This window comes from Armigeres subalbatus, chromosome 3 (assembly GCF_024139115.2).
Source record: "Armigeres subalbatus isolate Guangzhou_Male chromosome 3, GZ_Asu_2, whole genome shotgun sequence".
In the NCBI taxonomy this organism is placed as follows: domain Eukaryota; kingdom Metazoa; phylum Arthropoda; class Insecta; order Diptera; family Culicidae; genus Armigeres; species Armigeres subalbatus.
The window spans coordinates 212,191,730-212,218,608 of record NC_085141.1 but is presented as its reverse complement, the minus strand read 5'-3'; the positions used below and the strand labels follow the sequence as shown (position 1 = coordinate 212,218,608).

At 43.4% G+C, this 26,879-nt stretch overlaps 1 protein-coding gene across 5 annotated transcripts in view; it reads right to left on the bottom strand.

The window, feature by feature from the left end:
* Window positions 1-26,879, bottom strand: part of LOC134219137 (potassium channel subfamily K member 18) — a 185,978-nt gene that overhangs the window by 41,673 nt on the left and 117,426 nt on the right. For all 5 annotated transcript variants that reach the window (XR_009981493.1, XM_062697836.1, XM_062697835.1 and 2 more), the window contains 2 exons: window positions 16,417-16,518; window positions 16,078-16,208 (listed from right to left, as the gene is read on the bottom strand). Coding sequence is in view for 4 of the 5 variants with exons in the window: in XM_062697836.1 (XP_062553820.1) it covers window positions 16,078-16,208; window positions 16,417-16,518 (233 nt within the window). In the remaining variant the exon portion in view is untranslated. The remainder of the gene's footprint in view (window positions 1-16,077; window positions 16,209-16,416; window positions 16,519-26,879) is intronic.

Here is a 26,879-nt window from a genome sequence, read left to right as displayed (position 1 = left end):
AATAAAGGATCACGAATGGAACCTTTGGATCATGGAACTGCAAGTCGCTAGACTTCGCAGGTTGCGACAGGATAATCTACGATGAATTACATCCCCGCAACTTCGACATTGTAGCACTGCAGGAAATCTGCTGGACAGGACAGAAAGTGTGGAAAAGCGGGCATCGAGCGACTACCTTCTACCAAATCTGTTGGCATCTCCAACGAGCTGGGAACCGGCTTCATAGTGTTGGGCAAGATGCGCCAACGCGTGATTTGGTGGCAGCCAATCAACGCAAGGATGTACAAGCTGAAGATAACAGGCCGTTTCTTCAACTATAGCATCATGCACATGTTCATGTTCATATTCTATGCACAGCTAGAGCAGACATACGATGGATGGCCACTGCGGGATGTCAAAAGGAAATATATAGACCGGTCATCGGACCGGATAGTCTGCATACCATATCGAACGACAACAGCCAACGATGCATAAACTTTACAGCCTCCCGCGGAATGGTAGTCCGAAGCACTTTCTTCCACCGCAAGAATATCCACGAGGCCACATGGAACTCGCCTAATCAAGAAACGGAAAAACAAATCGACCACGTTCTAATCGACGGTAAATTCTTCTCCGACATCACGAACGTCCGCAGTGCGAATATGTAATCCGACTACTACCTCGTTGCAGTATATATGCGCTCAAAACTCTCGACGGTGTGCAACACGCGTTGGAGTCGTCCGCCGCGGCTAAATATTGGGCGGCTACAAGACGCCAGACTAGGCCAAGACTACGCGCAGCAGCTGGAAGTGGCATTCCCAACGGAACGGGCGCGGAACAGACAAAACTCGATTTTTCGGAGGAAAAAGCGCCAGCATGAAGATCAAGACCGCGAAGAAACGGAGCAACTGTACCGAGCTATTAACGCACGAAAATTCTGTGAGAAGTTAAACCGTTCTCGTAAAGCCACGTGCCACAGCCCAATATATGTAAGGGTATAAACGGGAACCTTCTTACGAACGAGCGTGAGGGGATCCAAAGGTGGCGGCAGCACTACGAAGAGTCCCTGAATGGCGATGGGGCAGACAACTGTGGCGGTATGGCAATGAACCTGGGAGCACGCGTGTAGGACATACGACTTCCAGCTCCGAATCTCCAGGAAATCCAGGAGGAGATCGGCCAGCTGAAAACAGCGAACCTCCTGGAGTTGACCAACTACCAGGAAAGCTATTTGAACACGGTGGTGAGGCACTGGCTAGAGCACTGCACTGGGCACCTAGGTTTGAAAGGATGAGTTTCTGGCGCAGGAGTGTATGGAATGTGTCGTGTGTCCCATCTACAAAAAGGGTGATATGCTGGATTGTAGCAACTACCGCGCAATCACCTTGCTGAACGCCGCCTACAAGGTACTCTCCCAAATTGTATGCCGCCGACTAACACCAATTGCAAGAGAGTTCGTGTGGCAGTACCAGGCGGGATTTATGGGTGAACGCTTTACCACAGACCAGGTGTTCGCCGTACGTCAGGTGTCGCAGAATTATTACGAATACAATGTGCCCATACATCATCTACTTATCGACTTCAAAGCCGCATATGATACAATCGATCAGGACCAGTTATGACAGCTAATGCACGAACACGGATTTCCGGATAAACTGACACGGTTGATCAAGGCGACGATGGATCGGGTTGTAACGAAGAAGTATGTCCTTACAACCGTTCAGCAGCTTAAGCGCCACTCCCAGTACTAGGGAGGCTGCTGACGTACGTTTGAGTCCGGCTGAGACCCTTATCCTTAGGCGAGTCAAGTGGTTCAAACACTCTCGTTCACTTCAACTACCCAAACCCGAAGCAAATAAATTGGGAACCCTTTGGACCAAATGGAAAAATATCATTCATCAAACCGATCAAATATTATAATTAAAACTAACACCATTTGAACAAAGCATCTAGAAGTAACAAACTCAAAAGCAGGTATATTAATTGTGCATCTCATTTTAGGGGTTTACAATTGACGGATGGGCGATCTTACTATCTATCCTACCTCAATTCTATTCTAAGCGTGGCTCTTGTTGAGGAGTTCCCACGACTCATCGAGATGGGGTGGTGATTTCGTTTCGGTTGTAGCCGATCTTGCCGTCACACGGTCGAGCAGTGAGTCACTAAGTCCCAGAAAAGACGCGCGTAGCAATTTCGAGCTCACGAGTACTCGCGTAGTTCAAATGGTTCGCCAATGAACGCGTGAACCGCACCGAAAGTGCCTTCCGGTCAAGCAGATTTCCACGAGTGACCGGCGCGTGTGCGTAAAAATGAACCTCTCAGGCGGCGACCGAAACGTTGGTGGGCGAGTACTCTTCGGCAACGAAGCTTTGGGGGTGGTTATGGGTCGTACGGGTGGAAAACGCAACACCTCACTTACGACTCGGACGAATGGCTTGATTCGGTTGTGGAACCACTGCTCGATCCAACTGACTCCTGGGCGACTCGACTGATAACGACTTGATACGGCAGCACGTGTGGTCAGTCCCTTCGCTGAGTACACATAGGCACCCCACGTTGAGTAGGGATTCCTATTCAACGGGATAATTAGGTCGATTCTCACAAAAGGATAATCATTATAGCTTACCTAAGCGGATTGGGATATTATCTACCAATCCCTAGTCCTACGCTAAGAACACGTGCTTTTGTACTATCGTGTTTTCTACGAAATTCTAAAACAGGACTAGTAATTTTCATTAGCAATCATTTCTTCACAACGAATTATCTGCACTTACTATGTTTTCACAACTATCTAACTATTATTAGAATTAAATGCTGCGAACTGGTTGATAACAATTTACCAAATTCGCTTTTAGGCTTCACTTAGCTTTCAAATTGCACGTTAGAGTACGTCTGCATTGAACTAAACACTCTGTCCAAATGGCGCCATAATCCAATACAGGATTCTATTGTACCCCTATGGGTATAGAATTTCCAATCATTGTTTGGATTAAAGAAAATCTACTCGGGTGATTTCCAGGTAGGTACAAAAGACCCCCACTTAAAATTTAGATAATACATTCGATTACTCAGTGCAAACCATATTGCTAGAGTCCCATCGGATGAACATAAAATCGGTTGCCGTCGTTTGGTAGAGTAGAAGGAGTGAACTTATATGAGTGGAGCTCAATACCTATACGCGAAAATTACACCGTCAGCGTTACCCTAGTATCTGATAGGTGGCAGCACAAGTATGCCGAAAGCTCATGTTGTATTTTATTTTTTGAATGGACAGTGAGCAAATTATAATAGGGTGGTAAAATCAATCGTTACAGGGTGATGTGCGTAGTTCGAGTTTCAGGGGCATTCTCGAATCAGTGACGGGAAATGTCATATCGATGTCATGGGACTAACTTGCTAATAACTTTTCTCACAAGTGATTTACAATAATGTTTTCCATATAAACATGTAGCCTTCAAATGACCCGAAAACTTTTTCTAATAGGTAATTTCTCTAAATATGATATTGGCGGCGTGAGAGCCGAATTAGTGTCAGATGACATTAATGTCATGACATTCCGTGACATTTTTTTAATCTCGCTCTCATGGCTCACACTTTGTATTTAGAACTATGATCTGTTCGACAAAGTTCTAGGACCCTTTAAGTACTACATGTTGATCAAAAAATCCGAACTGTAAATGACTTTTGGAAAAAGTTATTACGAAATTAGTAATAGCAATGCCATGACATTTTTTTGACATTTCCCATCACTGTTCTCGATTCCCTTCGAAACACGCAGAGGGTTACGGCAAGGTGATGGTATTTCGTGTCTGCTATTCAATATCGCTTTGGAGGGAGTAGTACGAAGGGCAGGGAATGAGACGATTTTCACGAAGGCCGTCCAGTCAGAGCCGTAGCGTGGACTCCCAGCGCCCTTGGCGAAACCTTTATTAGGCGCCCCTTACTCAGATGTTTAAAAAAACGTGCTATGAGCAGGGAGATTTAATTTTGAATTTTTGCTTTATGACTTCCTAAAACCTCTATAACCTGCATATGTTCCAATAGGTAGAAAGTAAAGGATATTAAAAGACCAGAACATTTCTAGAAATCCGCTGAAGTAACGATTTTCTGAAAGATTTAATAAACTAATGCAAGTAAAAAAAAAGATCCAGAAGTGTGTTCACGACATTCACGACAAAATAAAAAGGATTTTATTAGGAAAATAAAATAGCTCTCAATTTTCGCTTGCTATTCGATTTTGATTGCTATCGAATAAAGTCACGTCAAGAAGAACCCTTATATGAAGTGGATGACCATTAGCCCGAAAAATTCAATTTCGGAGTGGCTTGGTTTGCAAAAACTATTGATCATTCAATGAACTTCAACTTTGGAGTGAATTGGTTGATTGTGAGAATAGCGATTGGTCCAAGTCGTATCAAGAACAAAACAATTCCGGAGTGGGTTGATTGATGGCCAGAATAACCAACGGCCCTATTCAGGTCAAGGTATATGAATTTTTGAAGCGGGTCTGACGGTAGTTTGGTAGCACTGTTTGTTTTGGATGAACCAATAAATTTCTACTTTAAAGAAAGTCGGTTACTGATCTCCCCCCTCTCCCTAATCTGATTTAGCCGTTACTGAAATCCCTCGATGCATATTCTCATATTCAGCATACCATCATTTCGAATACTCTTTCCCGCTAAAAGCATTACCAGTTTATAAAGATTGGATCAAATGCGATCGCATATAGTTGTCGCCATAAAATAAGCGAATTTATCTCAAATTCACACAAAGTACTTCCGTACATCTATTATCAGATAAAGGTTTGAATTTTTAAGTCGCGAACAAAAATTATATGTATTTGATTTACGCATCGCCTTTGGCTTATTGAAGTCTTTATCTGGGGCTCCTTCCCCAGAAGCTTGTTTCATGCTCCTTTCCATTTGCATTTCATGTTCCTTCCTTTTCCTTTCACTTTCTTTTCCATCAAGTAAATAATGAAAAAGACATTCCCAAATTAAAGGAGCATGCCAACGTTCTGATACATTGAAATGTTATAACCCCGGGAGTTCCCAGTAAGGGACTAGCCTAGACCCCAAGCTGCTGGTCTGACCAACGGCAGCTTCCAGGGTGGGCGCAAAATGCCTCCTTTCTCTCAGGTCCCAATGACTTTATTCATAACACTTTACCTTTTTGGCTTATTCAGCGGTATGGGCGGCAATGAGATACAGTGCACAGAAAAAAATAATGAAAAGTAAACAACGTGTAAATTTTGAAATGTGGAAATTTACACTTTTCTACGCTGAAATGGTGCCCTTCCTAACAAGTTTGCTTACAACTTGCATGCAATATTGATGATTCACGTCAAATATTGTATACATTTAGGCTATATCCCACATGGAATTACGCTAATAATGGCGTTCCATTTATGTGCATGATTTTTAGCGTAAATTTCAGTGGAGTTTTCTATCTGTGTGGCAATGGCTTGATCAGTTAGCAGTGGCACTATTACAGATGGCGTTAGGTACTGGCGCGACGTGTAGCTTGATGGTCGTTGGTCAGATGGTCGTCGAATGACCCGGCGGCGTCCACGAGGTGTTGCTTCTCGACGATCTTATGGCCGAGGTCAGTTACGGAATTTTCATCCGTTGACAGAAGCCGATAACATGACGTTAGTTGGCACGATACGTGAGAAAAGCTGGGACGAACAATAGCTGTCGTTATCAGGACTCCGTATGACAAAATGGAGTTCGTGGCGTGGTACCACCCGTCGGTCCGGGCGAGAAAGTACCTTCAGAAATACGAGTCCCGGCACCTCTGGGCAGAATGTTGGCAACCTCAGTGATTCTCACTTGGCGGGTCTTGCCAAGCTCGGGGACGATCGGCTTCTTCACTACGCACCGCTCACTGGAAGTCGTCTGCCGACCGGATAGCTTTGGTCAACGGAAGTCGTCTCGCAGAACTAGGGCCAACAGTTGTCAACCCCGGAAACCAATAACCAAACGCACTTAGGCACGCTTAAAACTACCAGCAACAGGACGCTGATTCGTCGTCGCGTGTTAATAACATCTACAGTTGGTGAGAGGCGTCGAAAAGGCGCAATCACCACACACGCACGTAGATGGATTCCCACTTCCCGAACGTCAAACTATCGGACTGACTATATGGGCTGATTTACCACTTATCATCAAATTCTGAGATTCAGAAGGAATGGAATAAACTTCAAAGATGCGAGTTGGCTGTAGGTTCTCAGTATCTCGTACCTCGACTGATCACTTTATTCCTTTCTTCATCGAAGACTCTGGAGCATATAATTTTGATAACCGTATTCATTTGCCACCCACTTTGCCTGTTCTACAATTACGATTAGACACTAACTTGACAAATTATTTCCCTGCATTCCAACACCATACACAAAGTGATACCATTCGGTAACAACTTGTATCAGTTATTGACGGAACAGGGCCTTCCGGAAATACATCAAATGATTGATTATATTACGAGTCCCCGAGAGAATCGTAATAAAAGGTTAAATTTGTATCACTTTGAACCAGTGAATTTTTTAATAATTTTTAATCATTTCCTATAGCGGAATTCTGGATTTTGGCGCCCCCCTAAGGTCAGGCGCCCTTGGCGGGGGCCAACCCGGCCAACCACACGCTACGGCGCTGCGTCCAGTTATTCGGTTTCGCCGATTATGGCACGTAACTTTGAGAGGATGGAGGAAGCCTTCACCAGGCTGAAAAGCGAAGCTAATCGAATTCGTGTACTTCAGCTCACTGGTGACCTCCGATAACGATACCAGCAGAGAAATTCGGAGACGCATCATGGCAGGAAATCGTACGTACTTTGGACTCCGCAAAACACTCCGATCAAATATAGCCGCCGCCATACCAAACTGAATATCTACAAAACGCTTATAAGACCGGTAGTTTACTATATACAGGAGTCCTGGACGATGCTCGTGGAAGACCAACACACACTGGGAGTTTTTTTTTTTGGAAGGTTTACTGGCGGGACTCTGAATAGAGTAGAAACCTCTGCGCCAGGCCTTTGATGATCTCGTTGCATAATTCCTTCAAAGCAGTTTGCCAGCCGTACACGGAACATGTCGTCCTAGAAGACGCTGTTGCAACTGAATCAGAGGGAATTACGTTCATGTTATATAGTCAATGAGTCTATTCGTAACAAACTTCGTAAGATTTCATAAGTCAGTTTTGTCATTTTATTGTCAATGTCAAAACATATTGTCATTTTTTTAATGTAATGTAGATGTCTATTGTTATTATGGGTGGTCAAAATCTACCGAAGCAGTTTTTTCGACTCGCATGCTGCATGTTGCCCAATACTTCATCAAAAAAACTGAATCGAGAGTTTTTTTATTAGACATAAGATAGTATTCAATCTTCGGTACATAAAAAAGACAAGCTTATTACTTTTGAAGCAATTCTCCAGCCGTACAAGGATCATGTTGTCCATATAGACACTGTTGAACTGGTTCAAAAGCTATTATATTTACGAGTTTGATTGATATCTATTCTTTCCGATTTTCTCAGTCTTAAGTATGTAGATTTATCTGCTTGATGTCATCTTGTCATTTTATTTCAATAAATATAGGTGAATGAAGTTATCTGTTTTAGTCAGTTAATGTTTTCTACGTAATAACATTCACGTATTTCATGAACCGTACAAAGATCATGTTGTCCACTGAGATACTGTTATATTGATTCGAAAGATGTAAACATATTCAATATCCCTTAGTCATAGTTATGCAGAATGTTTCGTACAATGTCACTTCGTCTTACATGCCGTCCCGACATGTTGATGGGTTTAAATACATTGTTTGAGACATATGCTTTAAAAAAAAGGAAAAAATTTCTTACCTTGACGATAGTAGTGTATTAGGTGCCTACTCATTTATACATAACCTGTGTTGTTTCTCAGGAATTACGATTCATTTTTGCCAGTTTTAGTCCAAGGCACATGGGAGTGGAAAATCCATTTAATTATTGTGGACCGCCTCTCAATTTTTTTTCGTGTTGTTAAATATTTGATATATGAAAATAGAAAAGAGAAATCATGGATTAGTGGTATTCAAAGGTGATATTCTCACGACGGCCGTTCAGAATGGTTCGACGGGTGCAGATAAGATCATCAAAGTACGCGAGTAAGATTTATAATTTGTAAAATTTATAACAATTTCGTTTTAAACTACATATTATGCTGTTAATAAATTTCTTTTACATACAATAAATTATAGACGAATGATCTTTCATCCCACCTTCTAGCGATCCTCGCAAGCTTAATATTTCATTCAGGCACTTTTGAACGTCCATATCAAACTTGTTCTCGATAGAAATCTGCCTCGACCAACCTGGCAGAACGCGCCCATTCCCCTTTCTGAACCGAAGGGCAGGGATGCTCGTGGAAGACCAACACACACTGGGAGTTTTCGAAAGAAAAGTGCTGCGTACCATCTATGTTGGGGTGCAGATGGCGGACGGTACGTGGAGGAGGCGAATGAACCACGAGTTGCATCAGCTGTTGGGAGAACCATCCATCGTTCACACCGCGAAAATCGGAAGACTGCAGTGGGCCGGGCACGTAGCCAGAAAATCGGACAGTAATCCGGTGAAAATGGTTCTCGACAACAATCCGACGGGAACAAGAAGGCGAGGTGCACAGCGAGAAAGATGAATCGATTAAGTGGAGGACAACTTGCGGACCCTCCGCAGACTGCGTGGTTGGCGACGTGAAGCCATGGACCGAGCTGAATGGAGAAGACTTTTATGCACTGCACAGGCAACTCCGGTCTTAGTCTGATAATAAAAAATAGTGTAACAAGAACATAAGAGAAACGATCCCACCGCAAAAGGAAAAGGCAGCACGAAGGAAGTGTGACAGCTGAGGCGCAGGAGAACATAGGTAGAACAAATATGCAAAGGTTTTAAGGGAGTATCAATGACGCGCGGCATAAGACTGTGTCCGAGACGAGTCAGCCTTGGGCGATCCGCCACATTATTAAAAACATGGGAGGATGAAGAACTGTCTACCAGCTGGGCTGGTTGGGTAGCATATATCCGCGATCTATAAGAAGGAGCACAGACTAGTGTGACAATTGCAGGGGATCACCTTCTGAACTCTGGGTTCAAAATTCTGGCGCGTTCAATGGATTGAACTTGTAGTCCACTGAAATCGAAGTGCCTCGTTGGCGAATATCAGGTAGGTTCTCGTGAGGGCCGATCAGCGACGGATCAGATGTTTAGCCTGCGGATGATCCTTAATAAATTTCGGCAGTACTACTTGCAGACTTATCATCTGTTCATTGATTTCAAAGCACGATTCATTGAAAACAAATTAGCTGCGGCAGACATGGTTTTCCGGCGAAACCGGTTTGACTGATACGTGCTAAGCTTGATGGATCGAAATCAAGTACACCCGATTTTTTTTACACGGAGGATGCGTTCCGTGTAAACAAAAAGTTTTCAGTTCAAAATTTGGAAATCCGTGTAAAAAAAGGATTAGGAGATCTGGGGTGCAGAGGAACATCACTATCATCATACGATCGCATATGCTCTTGGGTTTTGCGGGCCACATCGATCTTATTAGTAACGATCGCAGGGCAGTGGTGGAGGCGTTTGTCCCATTGAAGAGGGAAACGGCGAGGATAGACTTAGCCATTAACACTAACAAAAAAAGTGCATGGTTGCGGGTAGAGATAGAGACCTAGTGGCGTTGGTGCTGAGGTAGTGCTTAATGGGGATGTATTTGAAGTTGTTGAAGAATTTGTTTGTTAAAGCTTGTGACATGTGACAATGACGTTTTTCACGAAGTGCTACTGCAAAAAAGGCTTTCTATGGATTATGTAGCTAGCTTAAATCCCGCAACATGCAGACGGAAACGAAATTGTTTTAAACTATGACTCTACCAGTGTATCTTTTCGGTCAAGAAGAATGAACGTTAAAAGAGGCGGACAGGAAAGCTTTCGGGGACTTCGAGCGAAAAGTATTGCGTACACGGAGGGTAACTAGAAAATGCCACCTGAAAAAAAAAACTAATGATTAGTTAATAACGATCCCTCGTATGAGCATGAGCATGACTATTATGACCGTACAATTCGAATTTTTTTAAAGAGAATCAAATGAATGTGGTTTCGGAATTTCGGCGAACCATTTTCAATGTACACGTTTCGGAAGTAATTTATGTTCAGTCAATGAAGGTGCCTGCGGAAGGAAGGAAGAATTTGTTGGTCCTATTTTCGATGCTATCAGAGACTGGGTATACCTCTACATTTCCATGATTGTCTCGGGAGAGAATATTTTATCTGGATTCACTTCGGTTAGCAATTCCGTTCCTCTTTTTCGAACTAGCGTGTCTGCCAAATTGGCCAAAGTCAGCTGTTGCCGATCAAGTATCAAGTAAGTATATGTAATATAGAATGCACGCGTTTGCATACATCCTGATTTGAGTTTTAACTGTTATATCGCAGTCGTATGGAACCATGTGATTTGTCAGGTCGGTCACTGTGTTCCCAAATTTCCCGTTACCGGGAATTCTGCACCGATGACTGGATTCTCCACACTATTCTTCCACAGTGCTTCGATGGTTTCATTTCTCACGCCATTGTTACCGTTTGCAACATAAATTAAAATGTGTGCATTTTCGTAAGCAACAGTGCACTGCTGAACAGAAAGCGCAACGTGACGTCCGATTTTTTTTTCTGTTGTGGCGGAAACTGGTTTCCGGAAATAACAGCCCGCCTTACAATGGAGATGGGTGCGAAACGTGCAGCTGTGAAAAGCAACGGAACAATGGCAAATAGGGAAATGCTATTCCTTTCAACACCTTTGCATGGATTCATCGTCGTTGATATTCAACGCAGGTCCTTGGTCTGTGCAATTTCTCGGTCTTCGCCACAACAGTAGTCGAGTGTCTGTGTGGGAAGTAAGAAATAACATTCAGTTCACATGGCCATTACAGCTTGATTAATGGTCAAGGGCAGATAGTGAGGAGCAGAGAAAAGGCCAATTCAATCGTGTGTTGATTAATTGGAATTGATGCAGTTTTGATAATCCTGGATTGTGAGGCTATTAAGCCACGAGGCCTTAAAGTCACGTTACTGTGATTTTCCGGCATTTGAATCTTCATTATTTAGTTGCTATAGATATTGTAATTAAAGAATATGTAAATATTTGTGCATAATAACCTACACAATGGGCACATAACTGCATTGTTATGGACAATGCAATGCGCCATCAGCGAGATGCCCTCAGGATTTCACACTGCACTTTTTATGACCGCCACTCGTTAACTGAGGGATCGCTTAGCCTTGCACAAGCCGAAGGTCACGTGCAAGCAACAGTAGTCCATCACTACCGAGTCAAGGAGGAGAACAACGATGCAGATCTGCTGCAGCAGAGCAAAAGTGCTTTTTAACGTTTGCTGGTTTGCATTTCGTGCAAAACGAGAAGCAACCAACCGCAGCCCCAGTCAAATGGGGTATTGTGTTATCCAAAAACGAAATGGCAAAGGAACGGACGCAAATTGTTCTTCGGCGAAGGATCCTCTTTCGGAAACATAATCTGAACGCCGGTGCAAAATAAATTTAAATTTTCAATTACACAGCAGAAAAAATCCGGCCAGTGGTGTTCTAAAACAAACCACCTGTCCTGTCGTGACTCGTGACCAACAATAAGCAGCGGTAGCGGAGGCATGCCCAGTTGGAAACAGACAAGACAAACAACAATGTTGACTCCGACTGCATTCTGCATTCGAAGCAATGGTGTGATGCAACGAACCGAAGGATCCAGGATATTGCATTTGTGTTGGGGCTGGGAGTGTCAAATCGAAACTTGTAGCCTGGGTCGAACTGAGGCTTTTTGGTGCCCGTTTACTTACAAATAAAACAGTCCAGGTATGATTTCTTTACTATCTAGAAATAATGTAGTGTTTTATTATCAACCACTGGTGGCGTTTTCGACATGGATCGGCATGGCGGTTTGCACCTTTATGAGAAAATAGTCTAAACATTGCGAGAACCTCCCCGAAACTCGGGATTTCTCCAAAATACTTCTCCGAATTTCCTCGAAAAACATCATGGCATTCCCAAATGATTTTTAAATTTTACCATCTTCCAATGAAATTTCTCCGATATTTCTCTCTTTCGAATGAATACAGATAAGATTTCAAATTTTCAAGGGAAATCCTTCTCATTTTCTTAAATCCCTCAAAATTTTTGAGAAGCACTTCCACGAACTAACTTAAGTTTTTACAGTAAATATTTTTAAATTGAATTAAAGAATTCTATTGATTTTTTTCAGTTCTACTGGGAAACTATTTGACTCGTTTGAATGCCCATGTTCATAATATTTGCATTTCCACGAGAATTGCTATTGAATTTTAATGAAACATTCGTCAAAATTTTGACCAGAATCTCTACAATAACTCTTCTATTTTAGAAATTTTGGAAAATTTCTTGAAACTAAGGCTGCATTTTTCAAAGCTTACTCTACAACTGTTCTCAACAAGGAAGTTATTAGACTTAAAATTATTGATCTAATACAATTTAATAATTATTCAAAATCTAGTCAAATATAAAATTTAAATCTAAACTTTTGAATCACATACATCCGCGGTTCTCAACCTAGGCATACCTCTTAAAATACCTTCGCTGGCTTCAGGGGGTACCTAGTATAACAATAAAAATAAAAACTCATTGATAAACTTTTGATAAATGTGTAATTTTTCGTTCTCAAATTATGTATTATACATGATATGCATGGCGATCAGTATATCAAAGCCTATTGAACCCTACCCACCACAACTAGCACAGTGTGTGAAGAGCTGTGGGATAAAATATCAGAAGGACAAAACGTCGAGTGACTAAAATCTAGAAGCTGAAGGTTCGGAAGCCTCCATAATAGAAACATGAAAAAGCTCACTAGCTTCGTTGCAGGTGGCTTGGAAGCCTCTTTATATGCGTCTCGGAAGCCTCTTTCCAAGCAGCTCGTAATCTTTCTTTCGAAAGGCTTCAAAGCCTCCTTTGAACAGCTACAGCAGTGATTTTTTAAGACGCTCGGAAGCCTCCTTTCAAGAGGCTCGGAAGCCTCCTTTCAAGAGGCTCGGAAGCCTCCTTTCAAGAGGCTCGGAAGCCTCCTTTCAAGAGGCTCGGAAGCCTCCTTCCAAGAGGCTCGGAAGCCTCCTTTCAAGAGGCTCAGCCTCCTTTCAAGAGGCCTCGGAGAGCCTCCTTTCAAGAGGATCGGAAGCCTCCTTTCAAGAGGCCTGGAAGCCACTTTCCAAGAGGTTCGAAGCCTCTTTTCAAGAGGTTCAAGCCTCTTTCAAGAGGTTTGGAAGACTCTTTTCAATAGGTTCGGAAGCCTCTTTTCAAGAGGCTCGGAATTCTTTCAAGAAGCTCAGAAGCCTCCTTTCAGGAGGCTCGGAAGCCTCCTACCAAGAGGTTCGGAAGCCTCCTTCCAAGAGGTTCGGAAGCCTCCTTCCAAGAGGCTTGGAAGCCTCCTTCCAAGAGGCTTGGAAGCCTCCTTCCAAGAGGCTTGGAAGCCTCCTTCCAAGAGGCTTGGAAGCCTCCTTCCAAGAGGCTTGGAAGCCTCCTTCCAAGAGGCTTGGAAGCCTCCTTCCAAGAGGCTTGGAAGCCTCCTTCCAAGAGGCTTGGAAGCCTCCTTCCAAGAGGCTTGGAAGCCTCCTTCCAAGAGGCTTGGAAGCCTCGTCCAAGTACATTGGAAGCCTTCTTCCAAGAGGCTCGGTAGCCTCCTTCCAAAAGGCTTGGAAGCCTCCTTCCAATAGTCTTGGAAGCCTCCTTCCAAGAGGTTCGAAGCCTCCTTCCAAGAGGCTCAGAGCCTCCTTCCAAGAGGCTCAGAAGCCTCCTTCCAAGAGGCTCAGAAGCCTCCTCCAAGAGGCTCAGAAGCCTCCTTCCAAGAGGCTCGGAAGCCTCCTTCCAAGAGGCTCGGAAGCCTCCTTCCAAGAGGCTCAGCCTCCTTCCAAGAGGCCCGGAAGCCTCCTTCCAAGAGGCTCAGAGCCTCCTCCAAGAGGCCTGGAAGCCTCCTTCCAAGAGGCTCAGAGCCTCCTTCAAGAGGCTCAGAAGCCTCCTTCCAAGAGGCTCGGAAGCCTCCTTCCAAGAGGCTCGAGCCTCCTTCCAAGAGGCCTGGAAGCCTCCTTCCAAGAGGCTCAGAAGCCTCCTTCCAAGAGGCTCAAGCCTCCTTCCAAGAGGCTCAGGCCTCCTTCCAAGAGGCTCGGAAGCCTCCTTCCAAGAGGCTCAGCCTCCTTCCAAGAGGCTCGGAAGCCTCCTTCCAAGAGGCTCAAGCCTCCTTCCAAGAGGCTCAGAAGCCTCCTTCCAAGAGGCCTGGAAGCCTCCTCCAAGAGGCCTGGAAGCCTCCTTCCAAGAGGCTCAAGCCTCCTTCCAAGAGGCCTCAGAAGCCTCCTTCCAAGAGGCTCGGAAGCCTCCTCCAAGAGGCTCAGAAGCCTCCTTCCAAGAGGCTTGGAAGCCTCCTTCCAAGAGGCCTCAGCCTCCTTCCAAGAGGCTCGGAAGCCTCCTTCCAAGAGGCTCAGAAGCCTCCTTCCAAGAGGCTCAGAAGCCTCCTTCCAAGAGGCTCAGAAGCCTCCTTCCAAGAGGCTCAGAAGCCTCCTTCCAAGAGGCTCCGGAAGCCTCCTTCCAAGAGGCCTGGAAGCCTCCTTCCAAGAGGCTCAGAAGCCTCCTTCCAAGAGGCTCAGAAGCCTCCTTCCAAGAGGCCTCAAGCCTCCTTCCAAGAGGCCTCAAGCCTCCTTCCAAGAGGCTCGGAAGCCTCCTTCCAAGTGGCTCGGAAGCCTCCATTCAAGAGGCTCAGAAGCCTCCTTCCAAGAGGCTCAGGCCTCCTTCCAAGAGGCCTGAAAGCCTCCTTCCAAGAGGCTCAGAAGCCTCCTTCCAAGAGGCTCGGAAGCCTCCTTCCAAGAGGCTCGGAAGCCTCCTTCCAAGAGGCTCGGAAGCCTCCTTCCAAGAGGCTCGGAAGCCGCCTTCCAAGAGGCTCGGAAGCGTCCTTCCAAGTGGCACGGAAGCCTCCTTCCAAGATGCTCGGAAGCCTCCTTCCAAGAGGCTCGGAAGCCTCCTTCCAAGAGGCTCGGAAGCCTCCTTTCAAGAGGCTCGGAGGCCTCCTCCCAAGGGGCTCGGAGGCCTCCTTCCAAGAGGCTCGGAAGCCTTCTTCCAAGAGGCTCGGAAGCCTCTTTCTAAGAGGCTCGGAAGCCTCCTTCCAAGAGGCTCGGAAGCCTCCTTTTAAGAGGGTCGAAAGCCACGCATCTTTACTACCCAGTGGGTCCCTTGACACGACATATATGAGCTTGAGTCTTAATAAATCGTGTTTTAAAAGATAATTATAATATCTACATGAACCCCAGTCAGTGGTCCCGATATTATAATAACGGAAAAGCCCCCCTCCGTTTGTTGCCACTCGCAACAACGTGGTTTATGGATGGCCCCTAACCTCGACCAAACCGCGATGTAAACCTCTAGTTCTAGGTAGTCCAGTTGTTGTATTATACACATGATTGTAGTCGCCATTTGATAAACCTGAAGTTTCCCAAGAAGGGGTTGGATGTGATTTTGTCGATTGTTTGCTTTAACTTAGGTTTCGAACACTAAACTACGAGGCACTGTTGTCTTCTCTATCGTTTCACACTCTTACGTCCAACCAATTTTATTCTAAGTATATCTAAGAAGTTCGATACGGAAATAAATGATACTGACGAAAGCCGTAATCTGAACATTGAATTTGAACATAAGAAATAGACATTACAGAAAAATAGTTTCCAAATTTCCTAACGATAGCCCCTTGCCCTTGAACATATGCCCATCGTACAAAGCAGTAAATCTCGGACCGGTAGCATTATTCAGTAGAATGCCGCAGTACACATCGTGTTGCTGTCCGCCGGAAGAGGGTGTGGAAAAAGCAACAGTGCTAAATATGCTTCTGTCAGGCCAGACAGGTGTAAGCGGTTGAAGTGAAATTAATAAAATTGTTTATTCGGCATCACATTACACATGCAGAGGATTTTGCTTCCGGTTTGCTTTGCATTGCCCGTGTTGCGGTCGGCTGGGAAATCCATGTTTTGCGTTCTGATGCAGACAGCACTTACCTGGCAGTCACGTTCCTCAGTCCTTGCTCTTCGTCTGGCTCGGAGGGCACGCCGTCGGGCTACACCCGGACATACTCTGCACAAACAAAACTTGGCGTAGATCCATTTGAACGATTTAGCCAGAATATCACCTGGCAGGGGAACATCGTGTTCGGGGAAGGTGATCGGAAGCGTCGGAAGGAAGCACGTCGTTGAAAACAGATACCGAGAAAAAAAAAGAAAACACGAACAAGCGAAAAGGTGAAAAATTAGAACCAGTTTAATCCCGCTTGAACTTTCCGGCAAGTTTCTTCTTTCATTTTGGGAATGGAAAATGCGCCGTGAATGCAAGTAACTTACCTATGTTGGAAAGATACAGAAGGAACAGTGGCATTCCTATGATTGCGTAAAATATCGTTGCAATTTTGCCCCACTCCGTCCGTGGAACTATGTTGCCGTAGCCTGTGAAGGATGAAGAAATATGCAGCAAGGTAAGTTTCCAAAAAGTTATGCAGTGGGAAATTGGAAAGTTCAAAAGTAGTTTGTACATTTTCTAAACTTGTTCAACCACTCCTAATGTAATCACCAGGTTGTGCTGGCATCGTCGGTAAAATAGTTTCGCAAGACCAAAACCAACTGCCCAAAGAAATTCTGTTTTGGATACCTAACTCTTATTGTTTCTTTTTGGATTGCTGAAATGCTAGTATGGAGGTGATACGGTTTAAGATAGTCGGAATCGATTTCTATCTACCACTAATGATGTCAAAGGACCCGGAAATTTTTTTAAAGATTATTTTTGAAGATACACAGATAAAAATATGATTTTAAATGTTTTTTCAAGCACATATTTGAAGCATGCAAAAAACGCAAAAATCAATCGATATTATTGTTCTTTTACATCGAAATGAATTCAAACTGTGCTTGCTTGTAAAATTCAATCGATTATATATGTAAAATGTAAATGTAAAATAGATCGATTTTAACACGATTGTTTTGGATTTCTTCACAATTCACCAACCACATTTCATTGTTATTAAACCATCTCATCACAAATTTCTATCTGCACACTGCGGATCCCAAGACGAATCAATAAGTGAGAAAATCGTACAAATCGGTCAACCCGTTCGTGAGTTATATTGCCTCAAAGGAAATGCAAACTTGACAGAAGATATAGGGGAAGAAAATGATCAATTTATGTGAAAAGTGATTTGTGTATGATCCAAACAAGTGGAGAATATTAGGACACATTCCACGCGATACGTTTCAACATTGCCATAGCCTTCATTCATTCAGTTAAATCAAATAACAATTGCAATTCATCAGTTCAGTCGAACAAAATAAAAAAAAAAGAATCAGCGTGTACTACGAATTGTAATTCATCAATTAAATACACTTTTCTTCCTGCCGTTTTTCGCTATTGATTGGGCGGATGCCGCAGGGAGTTTTTCTCGGCTCATTCGTAAGCGAGTTTTTGTACGTCTCCAACCAGGACTCCAATCCAACAGATGTTGTACCAGTTCGGTATCCTGGCTTTCCGTAAATACCACATTTTGTGACCTCAAGCGTTTCTTCGCCACCGGGCCAGAGTGATTCTTGGAATGTGGTACTTTTTTGTAGCAGCTCGTACCGAGACACCACAATCAATCGCCCACTTTGCCACGACTATTTGGCTTTTCGTGGAATTCTTTTGTTCAGTTTTCCGTTTGTAAATACGCGGCATCTGTAGATTAAATAAATCGGTGTTATTGAATTTTTCACGGTGTTCATATTACCTCCATCAATAGCTGTTCGTTTTAGGATATAACGTTAACTCAACGACTAATTTAAAACGATAATATAGGAAGTATTTGTTATCTAAAAACTTACTGTTTACGTTATATCCTCATTTTATTTTACCTTATTTTACTAAAAAGGTGGACAACCATCTTACGTTCTGTCAATAAAATTTTACATAGTACGTATTATTTTACGACATTTGAAAGTTATTGTCCCCTGGCTGTAGGGTAGTCTAAATATTTCTAAATACATAGACAAAGGGCTGGTGCTTTTTTTGATGATACTTTAGTTAATTGAGTGCTACGATGTGAAATATATCAATCTTAGCAAATATTAGAAAATATACCATCACTACATTACTCAAACACAAACTGCAAACGCGAATAATATTATTCGGATTTCAACGTCATTTATACTTCATGGCAACGGATTTATTTTGTTTCCTAGCAATGAATGGTTCAAGGGTCGGTATTTTATCATCGCTCTCTACTATTCAACGTCCACTATCCAACGGGTCATAATCCGCCTGAAGTATGAATGTGGCGTTGGTCGCGACGAAGCTCATAATTTTACTCATGTAGGGAATTGCACTCTTATTTGCACACAAGCACTGGAGGAATTGAATATATTTCTACACATGTATGTTGTTTTGCAATATGGAACGACGGGGATTGTTGACAAAGACGAATTGATTTCGAGCCGTACAAGTTGTTTCGCACCCTCGAGGGTCTGTCCTGCGAGCTGAACGAATGAGAGAACAAATGAGCGAGCCAGTTGAAAATATATTTTAAATACTACCTACAGCTTGACAATCAAGCGCAAAGGAGGAACAACAGCCATTTACGTGCTGGTCGCTCGCCGGCTGCAGCATTGGGGAATGAGTGGGATCAGTGCAGCAGTGCTCAGTGCAACATGAAATGCCCCGAGTTGGGAAAACAAAACACTTGTAACCACTTGTTTCACGTTGTTCTTCATCGCCTGGCTGGATCCACATGTCAGAATTCTCTCACAAACAAGAGTAGATAGCAAGGGGTGGGTTACTGGAATCTTGTTTTGCAATCCATCTAGAATGCAATAGTTACGAGCAAGGAGAATTTTTCGAGATTTTCTTGTAGATTCTAGACCTTTTTTTTCCTGATACGAAATATTTATTCTCCTGATATGAAGCAATCCAACACCAACGTACCATAGGATTGAAAATGCTGTTAGAAAGCTTTGAATATGAGGAAAAGATCTATTTGTGCTTCACTCCTCTTTCCAGTGTTTATTACTCAACCGCATTCAAACCGAGTTACTTTATTCTTAGTACATGAGTGACGTATTTGTAGATTTCTAGTGTACAAAAAAACAAGTTATTTAATTGAAATTCGCTTGAGTAATAAAGTCGAGTACGGGGTGCTGCTCAAGTGTAGCTTCTATGTTCCTTCTATGCTGAGCAGTTGAAAATCATCACAACTTTACTTCTGCTACCCGCACGACCGCCTTATCTGAATAGGAATTCAAGCATATGTGCCAGATTTAAGGCTCTCCAAGACCTAAGCGATCAGGAATACGGAATTGGGCCAGCTGAAGCTACAGCTGATCTAGTAATATCGCCAATACCTGTCCAGCGACCGGTCACATCGTCTACAGCAGCTATGGGAGAGCACAACGCGATACCACTCATCTTCCCCCGGAAATTTTCTCAAGTAAGGACGCCTTCTTCAGCCGAAGAAAATAGTAACAACCAACGTACTTCCAAAAAATTCTTCATCAAAACAGAATGCGACTGAAATTATGAATAACTGTCAAAATTTCAATCGCATGGAAAGCTCAGTTAAAATGAAGGAAATTCAGAATCTAAAAAAGTCAGACGGTGGAGTTCTAATCGCAGTCTCTACAAATTTTGATTCAGAAATAATAACTACCAAAAAGTATAAAAACTTTGAGCATATCTGGGTGAAATCTAACATTGCAGGTTAAGCCCATGTTTTTTATTCAGTGTATTTTCCACCTGAACATGCACAAACAACATCTTATGAAAGCTTTAAAAAAAAAACTACAGAAGATATTTTATTGGATCTTCCATCTGAAGTCAAATTGCACACAGCAAATAATTTTGAAAATTCAACGACGTGTAAAATTGCAGCTCATCCCATCAAACGAAATAACATTTGATATTCAATTAAATTTGATTGAATTTTACAAGCAAGCACCGTTTAAATTTATTTCGATTTAAAAGAATAGTGAGATCGATTGAAAGTTACGTTTATTTGCATGCTCCAAATATGTGCATTAAAATACATTTAAAATCACAACATATTTTTATCTGTGCATATTTATGGAGACTTTAATCAATGCTGACTTTATTTCTGATTTAGAGAATAAACAAATTCTACTTCCAGTCGCTGAAGAAAATTAAACACTAATGTTTATATTTGACAGAACTGCTAGCCTAGGACTTAACCAAATCAACATTAAAAATCAACAGAGCTGTTACCTTGATCTCCTACTAACGAATATTCAAGAAGATTTCTGTGTGTCTAAATCATTGAATCCCTTATGGAAAAACAAACCATTCCACACGGCAATCGAATACTCTTTGTTTGTTCATGACTATCAAAAACCCGGCGACTGTGACTTTGAAGAAGTCCTTGAATACCATAAAGCAAACTATGAAAACATGAGACATAAACTAAGTAGATTTAACTAGATAAAAATTTTAGAGAATGGAGGTAATATTGAATCTTTCGTTGATGTCTTCTAGAACATTATTTTTATTTTTATTTACATTACATAAAACTTACAAGTTAAGCCCTCTGTACACCTCCCGTGAACATGAACATGAACAAGAGGTGAGAAAGAGCGATAATTTCACAGTGAACATCGTCGTGGACAATCGAGTCTAGTTTGGAAGTGTTTCATATACCGCTCAGCTTCTGAGACGAGCAGACGTGTTTCGATTGCGCTCTGAAAGTTAAGCGAATTAAATCCGGTGGTTTATTATTTCTTCCGTCCGTGCCGCGTCGCGCGTTTTTAGTGTACCGCGATGAGGCGAGAAAACACTTTTCGTATAGATTACTCGCGCTTCCCGGTGAAGCCGTCTTTCGAAAAAGTGCATGGCTTTTGCCGCACAGTTCTGGGGCTGAAGAAAGAAGATGTTGTGAGACTCCAGTGCCACCGCGGTGAACAATGTGCGTTCGTCAAGGTCAATGATCTGACGCTCGCACAAAAAATCGTGGACGCTCACGATGAAAAACATGAAGTGGATATTGCGGGGAAAAAGCACAAGTTGCGAATAACGATGGAAGATGGAAGTGTTGAAGTGAAGGTGTACGATTTGCCGGAAAACGTTTCCGAAGAGAAGATCGTCGAGTTCCTCAGTGCGTTCGGGGAGGTGATCTCGCTGCGAGAATTGACGTGGGGTGATGGGTTCGAGTTCGGTGGGATTCCGCTCGGTATCTGGTCGGCTCGTATGCTGATCAAACGAAATATCGATTCGTGGGTTACGATTGATGGCCAGCAAGCGTATATCCACTACAAAGGTCAGATTGCCTCTTGCAAACACTGCAAAGAGCAGACCCACACTGGCATTTCTTGTGTACAAAACAAGAAACTGCTGGGCTACGCCAACGTGACGAAGCAAGCTGAGCCACGACAGGCGCCGAAGAAGACGAGCGGAGCGAAACCACCGATAGCCAAACCAGTTGATCAGGGCTCTATCGCTCCAGCACCAACATCGTTGGAGGCCTTTCCCGAGCTACCGAAGCCGGTGAGTCTAAACGAACCTTCTGGGTCGAAAACCCAATCAGCAAGTCAGCCTGCCAGAAGCATCGTACGAACGGTGTCTCCCATCCCGCTGCAAAAGCAAAACACGCGCAGCTCATCGTCGGCATCGTTACGCACACAACCACAACACGCCGAGGTGGCTTTGGTTGACCTTTTTAAAAAGCCTGCAAATGCGACTCGTTCCCAGAGCCGAACCGCCGGCTTCGAGACAGACGACTCAACAACGTCTACAAGAAGCGGACGAAGCCGAGGGCGCCCGCCCGGCAAAAAGCAGCGATGCGATGATGGTGACGACGAGCAGGACGTGGATTCTCTCCCATAAATGGCTCTCACGTCGTACAACCTCGCTTCGATAAACATCGCCACGATCACGAACCCCACGAAAATCAACGCGCTCCGAACCTTCATCAGCAGTCAAAGCCTCGATATCGTGTGCCTGCAGGAAGTCGAGAACGAACAGCTTTCCTTGCCAGGCTATGTCGTTTTCGCAAATGTGGACCACACGAGGAGAGGCACCGCTGTTGCAGTGAAGGAGCATATCCAGGTCACTCATGTCGAGAAAAGCCTGGATAGCCGGCTGATCGCGCTGAGAGTGCACGACACGACAATTTGCAATATTTACGCTCCCTCCGGCACTGCACAGCGCGCTGCTAGAGAAGAGTTTTCAACGGCACCCTGGCCTACTACCTCCGTCACCCCACCGCCAACGTCATCCTCGCTGGTGATTTCAACTGTGTGCTGCGAGCTTGCGACTCGTCCAGCCCAAACACAAGCCCGTCCCTTAAAACAGCCGTCCAACAACTGCAGCTGCATGACGCGTGGGAAAAGCTATGTCCGCGTGATTCCGGGTTCACGTATGTCAATCGAAATGCGCAATCTCGACTCGATCGCATGTACGTAAGCGCCGGCTTACGGAACAAGCTGCAGTCTGCCTACACGCACGTCTGTTGCTTCACAGACCACAAAGCGCTGACGGTACGACTCTGTCTACCCGCGCTGGGACACGAACCCGGGCGCGGTTTCTGGGCTCTTCGTCCGCATCTTCTAACCGAAGAAAACGTAGCCGAGTTCCATTATAAGTGGCAATATTGGACTCGGCAACGTAGGAACTACGGATCGTGGATGGAATGGTGGCTGTCGTACGCTAAGCCCAAAATCAAAACGTTTTTCAAGTGGAAATCTCGAGCCGTTTTCGAGGAATTTCACGATGCGCACCAGCATCTCTATGCGCAACTACGGCTAGCGTACGACGGATATTACCAACATCCCGAAATGCTGACTACCATAAACCGTCTTAAAGGTGAAATGTTGGCGCTTCAAAGAAACTTTACCCACGCGTTTGTGCGCATCAACGAAACGCGCGATATTCCAGCTGGGGGAATACGACGTAAAAAAAACAACCATCTTGCAGTTGCAAACGGCTGAAAACGCAATTCTAAATAAGCCACAAGCAATCGAAGCAAATCTGTTTGCTTTTTCTCCAACCTCTATTCGGAAGAAGCAGCAGATAACAACGAGGACGGGTTTGTCTGCGAACGAGTTATCCCACCGGACGACTCACTAAACGAGCGATGCACCGAAGAGATCACGACGGCAGAAATACTGTCTGCTATCAAATCCAGCGCAGCAAAGCGATCCCCGGTGCCGACGGGATCCCACGAGAGTTTTACCTACGCGTGTTCAACGTCATCCACCGTGAGTTGAACCTGCTTCTCAATGAAGCACTCGCCGGCAATCTTCCCCACACCTACGTGGAGGGCATCATCGTGGTGGTGAATAAGAGAGGCGGAGAACACACGGCCCGAGCGTACCAGCCCATATCGCTGCTCAACAGCGACTTTAAACTTCTTCCGCATTCTAAAAAATCGACTGGAGCGCGTCATGCAAGCCCACCGTGTTTTGAGCGACGGACAGAAATGTTCGAACTCGGAGCGCAACATCTTCCAAGCCACTCTCGCTCTGAAAGATCGGATCGCCAGTCTCCGTCACCACCGTCGCGCCGGTAAGCTCATCAGCTTCGATCTCGAGAACGCCTTCGATCGGGTGCGCCATTCATTTCTTTTCGACACCATGCGGTCGCTCGGGTTCAACGAGGAACTCATCGCTCTTCTCGCGCGCATCGCCAGTCGGTCCACATCCCGGCTACTCGTCAATGGGCGCCTCTCTCGTTCGTTCGAGATTACTCGTTCGGTGCGACAAGGGGACCCACTGTCCATGCACCTCTTCGTCTTATATCTCCATCCGTTGGTATGCCGGCTCGAGCAAGTGTGTGGAGAGGATTTACTGGTTGCCTACGCCGACGACATCAGCGTGATAGTGACGTCACCGTGGCAGATCGAGGCGATGAGGGAAGTTTTTCGTCGCTTTGGTCTTGCCGCCGGCGCGCAATTGAATTTGCGCAAAACCATTGCGGTGAATGTGGGGTATTGCGAAGGAAATATTTTTGACACCCAGTGGCTACAAACTACTCATGTAGTCAAAATTCTGGGTATTTCCTTTGCAAATTCCATTCGTCTGATGACAACCCTAAATTGGAATGCACTGGTGGGGAAGTTCGCGCAACAAATGTGGCTCCAATCATTGCGTACGTTGACCATACACCAGAAAGTAATTATGCTGAATACGTTTGGCACATCCAAGCTATGGTATTTATCGTCTGTGTTGCCACCCCTCGGTATTCACACGGCGAAGATCACGTCAACAATGGGTACGTTCTTGTGGAGAGGAGTGACTGCCCGTGTACCAATAACTCAGCTGGCACGGGACAAGCAGCAAGGAGGCCTGCGCCTGCAAATCCCGGCTTTAAAAGCAAAAGCTTAGCCACCAATAGAGCGCTAAATGAGATCGATTCCCATCCTTTCTACAGATCCCTTCTTTCCACGCAAATCCTCGCCCAGCAATTTCAATAGACTATCCCTGACATTAGAATCATCCTCTCATGTTTATCCCAAGTTCCCCACCTGATCCAACAAAACCCTCCGCCGATCTTATCCACCGGTACTTCGTTCAACAAACCGAGCTTCCAAAGGTGGAAATAAACAGTCCAGCGATCGACTGGCCCCGCGTGTGGCGAAATATTTCAGCAAAGCAGCTTACTTCCGCGCAACGATCCAAATTGTACCTACTAGTGAACGGCAAAATTGAGCATCGAAAACTGCTGTTCGTGATGCAACGGGTGGCAGACGAGAATTGCACACACTGTGGAAACCAAATGGTCGAAACGCTCCAGCATAAATTTTGCTCCTGCGCTCGCGTCGTCCAGGCATGGACGGTTCTGCAACGAAGGCTAGTAAGAGCAACACATGGGTGGAGGCAATTTTCCTTCGAAGATCTAATGAAACCTGTACTGACAGGAATAGGTAAAAATATGCGAGTGGAAATCCTTAGAATATTTATAAATTACATCCACTATGTTAACAAGTGTAACGATAGGATCGATGTGAATGAATTAGAATTCCACCTAGACCTAGATTTTTGAAACTGTACATATTTGTAAACCTGAAATTATCAATACTTGACAAAATAAAAACTGAATTTTAAACCACCAAAAAAAAAAAAAAAAAAAAAAAAGTGTTGAATTATTGCCCACGAATGCAGGCAGCAAGTAAGTGTGCAGTAGTAAACGAAGGAAATAAAAATGAAACAGGAACAAGGAACGATGTTGATCAAGTTGTTTAATTTTAATCATCTGTCCGTTTAAATGTCCGGGAATATTGTTATGAAAAGTCAATACATATACTTAATGATTTCTGAATGGCAAATTATCAACTGTGCTACCAAATGTATACATTTTGCACCGTTCAAAGCTGAATTAACAAGTTCCGGTGATCAATTAACCTGAATCCAAATATTATCTTTCGACTGGTATGCATCAAAGGAAAGAACAACACATTTTGTTAAATTATCTTTATAATTCTGTACAAGATCATTACAAAATGTATACATAAATTGGGCTATACAGAATTGCTAGATTCTTCTATGTACAAGAATGTTGGTCTATATTTTTAATGATTTTATTCGAAATGAATAAATATTAATTTATCAAATATTCTTTGAATGAAATAATATTTGATAAATAAATTTATAATGCAATTGACAAATAAAGCAATTTGCAATGTTGCAAGAAGCAAATCTACTGAACAGAGAGATATGAAAATAAAAATAAATGAGATGGAAAGTAATCACTTACGAACTTGCGAGAATGCGAACGTAGCGTTTTGTCGATGATGGTTTTATTTAACTCTAGCAAGTTTGAGGAGTTCTGACAAACCTGTCAAACAAATAGTGTATAAAATTCAAACAATTTTGTATGCTTTTCTTACAATTTTTGTATAAGAATCTAACAATTTCGCATATGCCCAGTTCTTATACAGGCTTTGGTAGATTCTTATACAGAATTGTTAGAAAATCTTACAACCGCCGGTTGGGTACATGATTCATTCTGTTCCATGTAGTAACAAGTTTAATTTGATGAGGAGTTATTTAATAATTTGTTTTTACTTTTGCTAGATATAATTTTTGACTTTCTCTTTTGGGTTACATTTGTTTAATACTTTCTTCATCTCATTTTTTTTAAATTTATTATTCATTTGTTCGAATAGTGTTAATTAATGTTTGAATATTTGAGCTCATATAGGGGTACTGCTCCTTGAATTCATACCGTGTACCCAAATCAATACCATTCGAAAACAAAGATTCGGTGCGCAAATAGTTTTATTTCTCATTTTTGTGATTTTTTTACAGCAAAACATGACACAAATTCAGCCTAAATTGCCTGTTTTGCGAATGTTATTGATATAGGAACATGTTATTAATGGAACAGATACCCTAAACCTAATCACAAACAATCTGAATAATAGGTAATTATTATAATATTTGTACCTCGTGGACGGTCATAACGCAAAGAGCATACGAGCATGTGTGTACCAAAAAAAACAAGGGCAGACAGACAGGATGAAAACGACAGAGAGGCAATCTACACATCTTGTTAGATTCTTCATTCTCCCTGTTTTGCTGTGGTGGATATAGCGTATATGGTGTATATATCAGAGAGGAGAGAAGCTTTCTCTGGTAAATGAAGGTATACAAATTCCACGGAGCTCGTTCACGTTCGAATGGCAAAAGCATTCTGAAAATCTGTTCACCGTGAACGACAGAGACGATGCGCAAGCATATCAGAAGCAGTAGCCTAATAGGCAAATCAGAAAAAATATGCCAAGCATTTATAACTAATATAGCTAAGACTTTGAATAAACAAATGAATCAATAAATAAATAAAT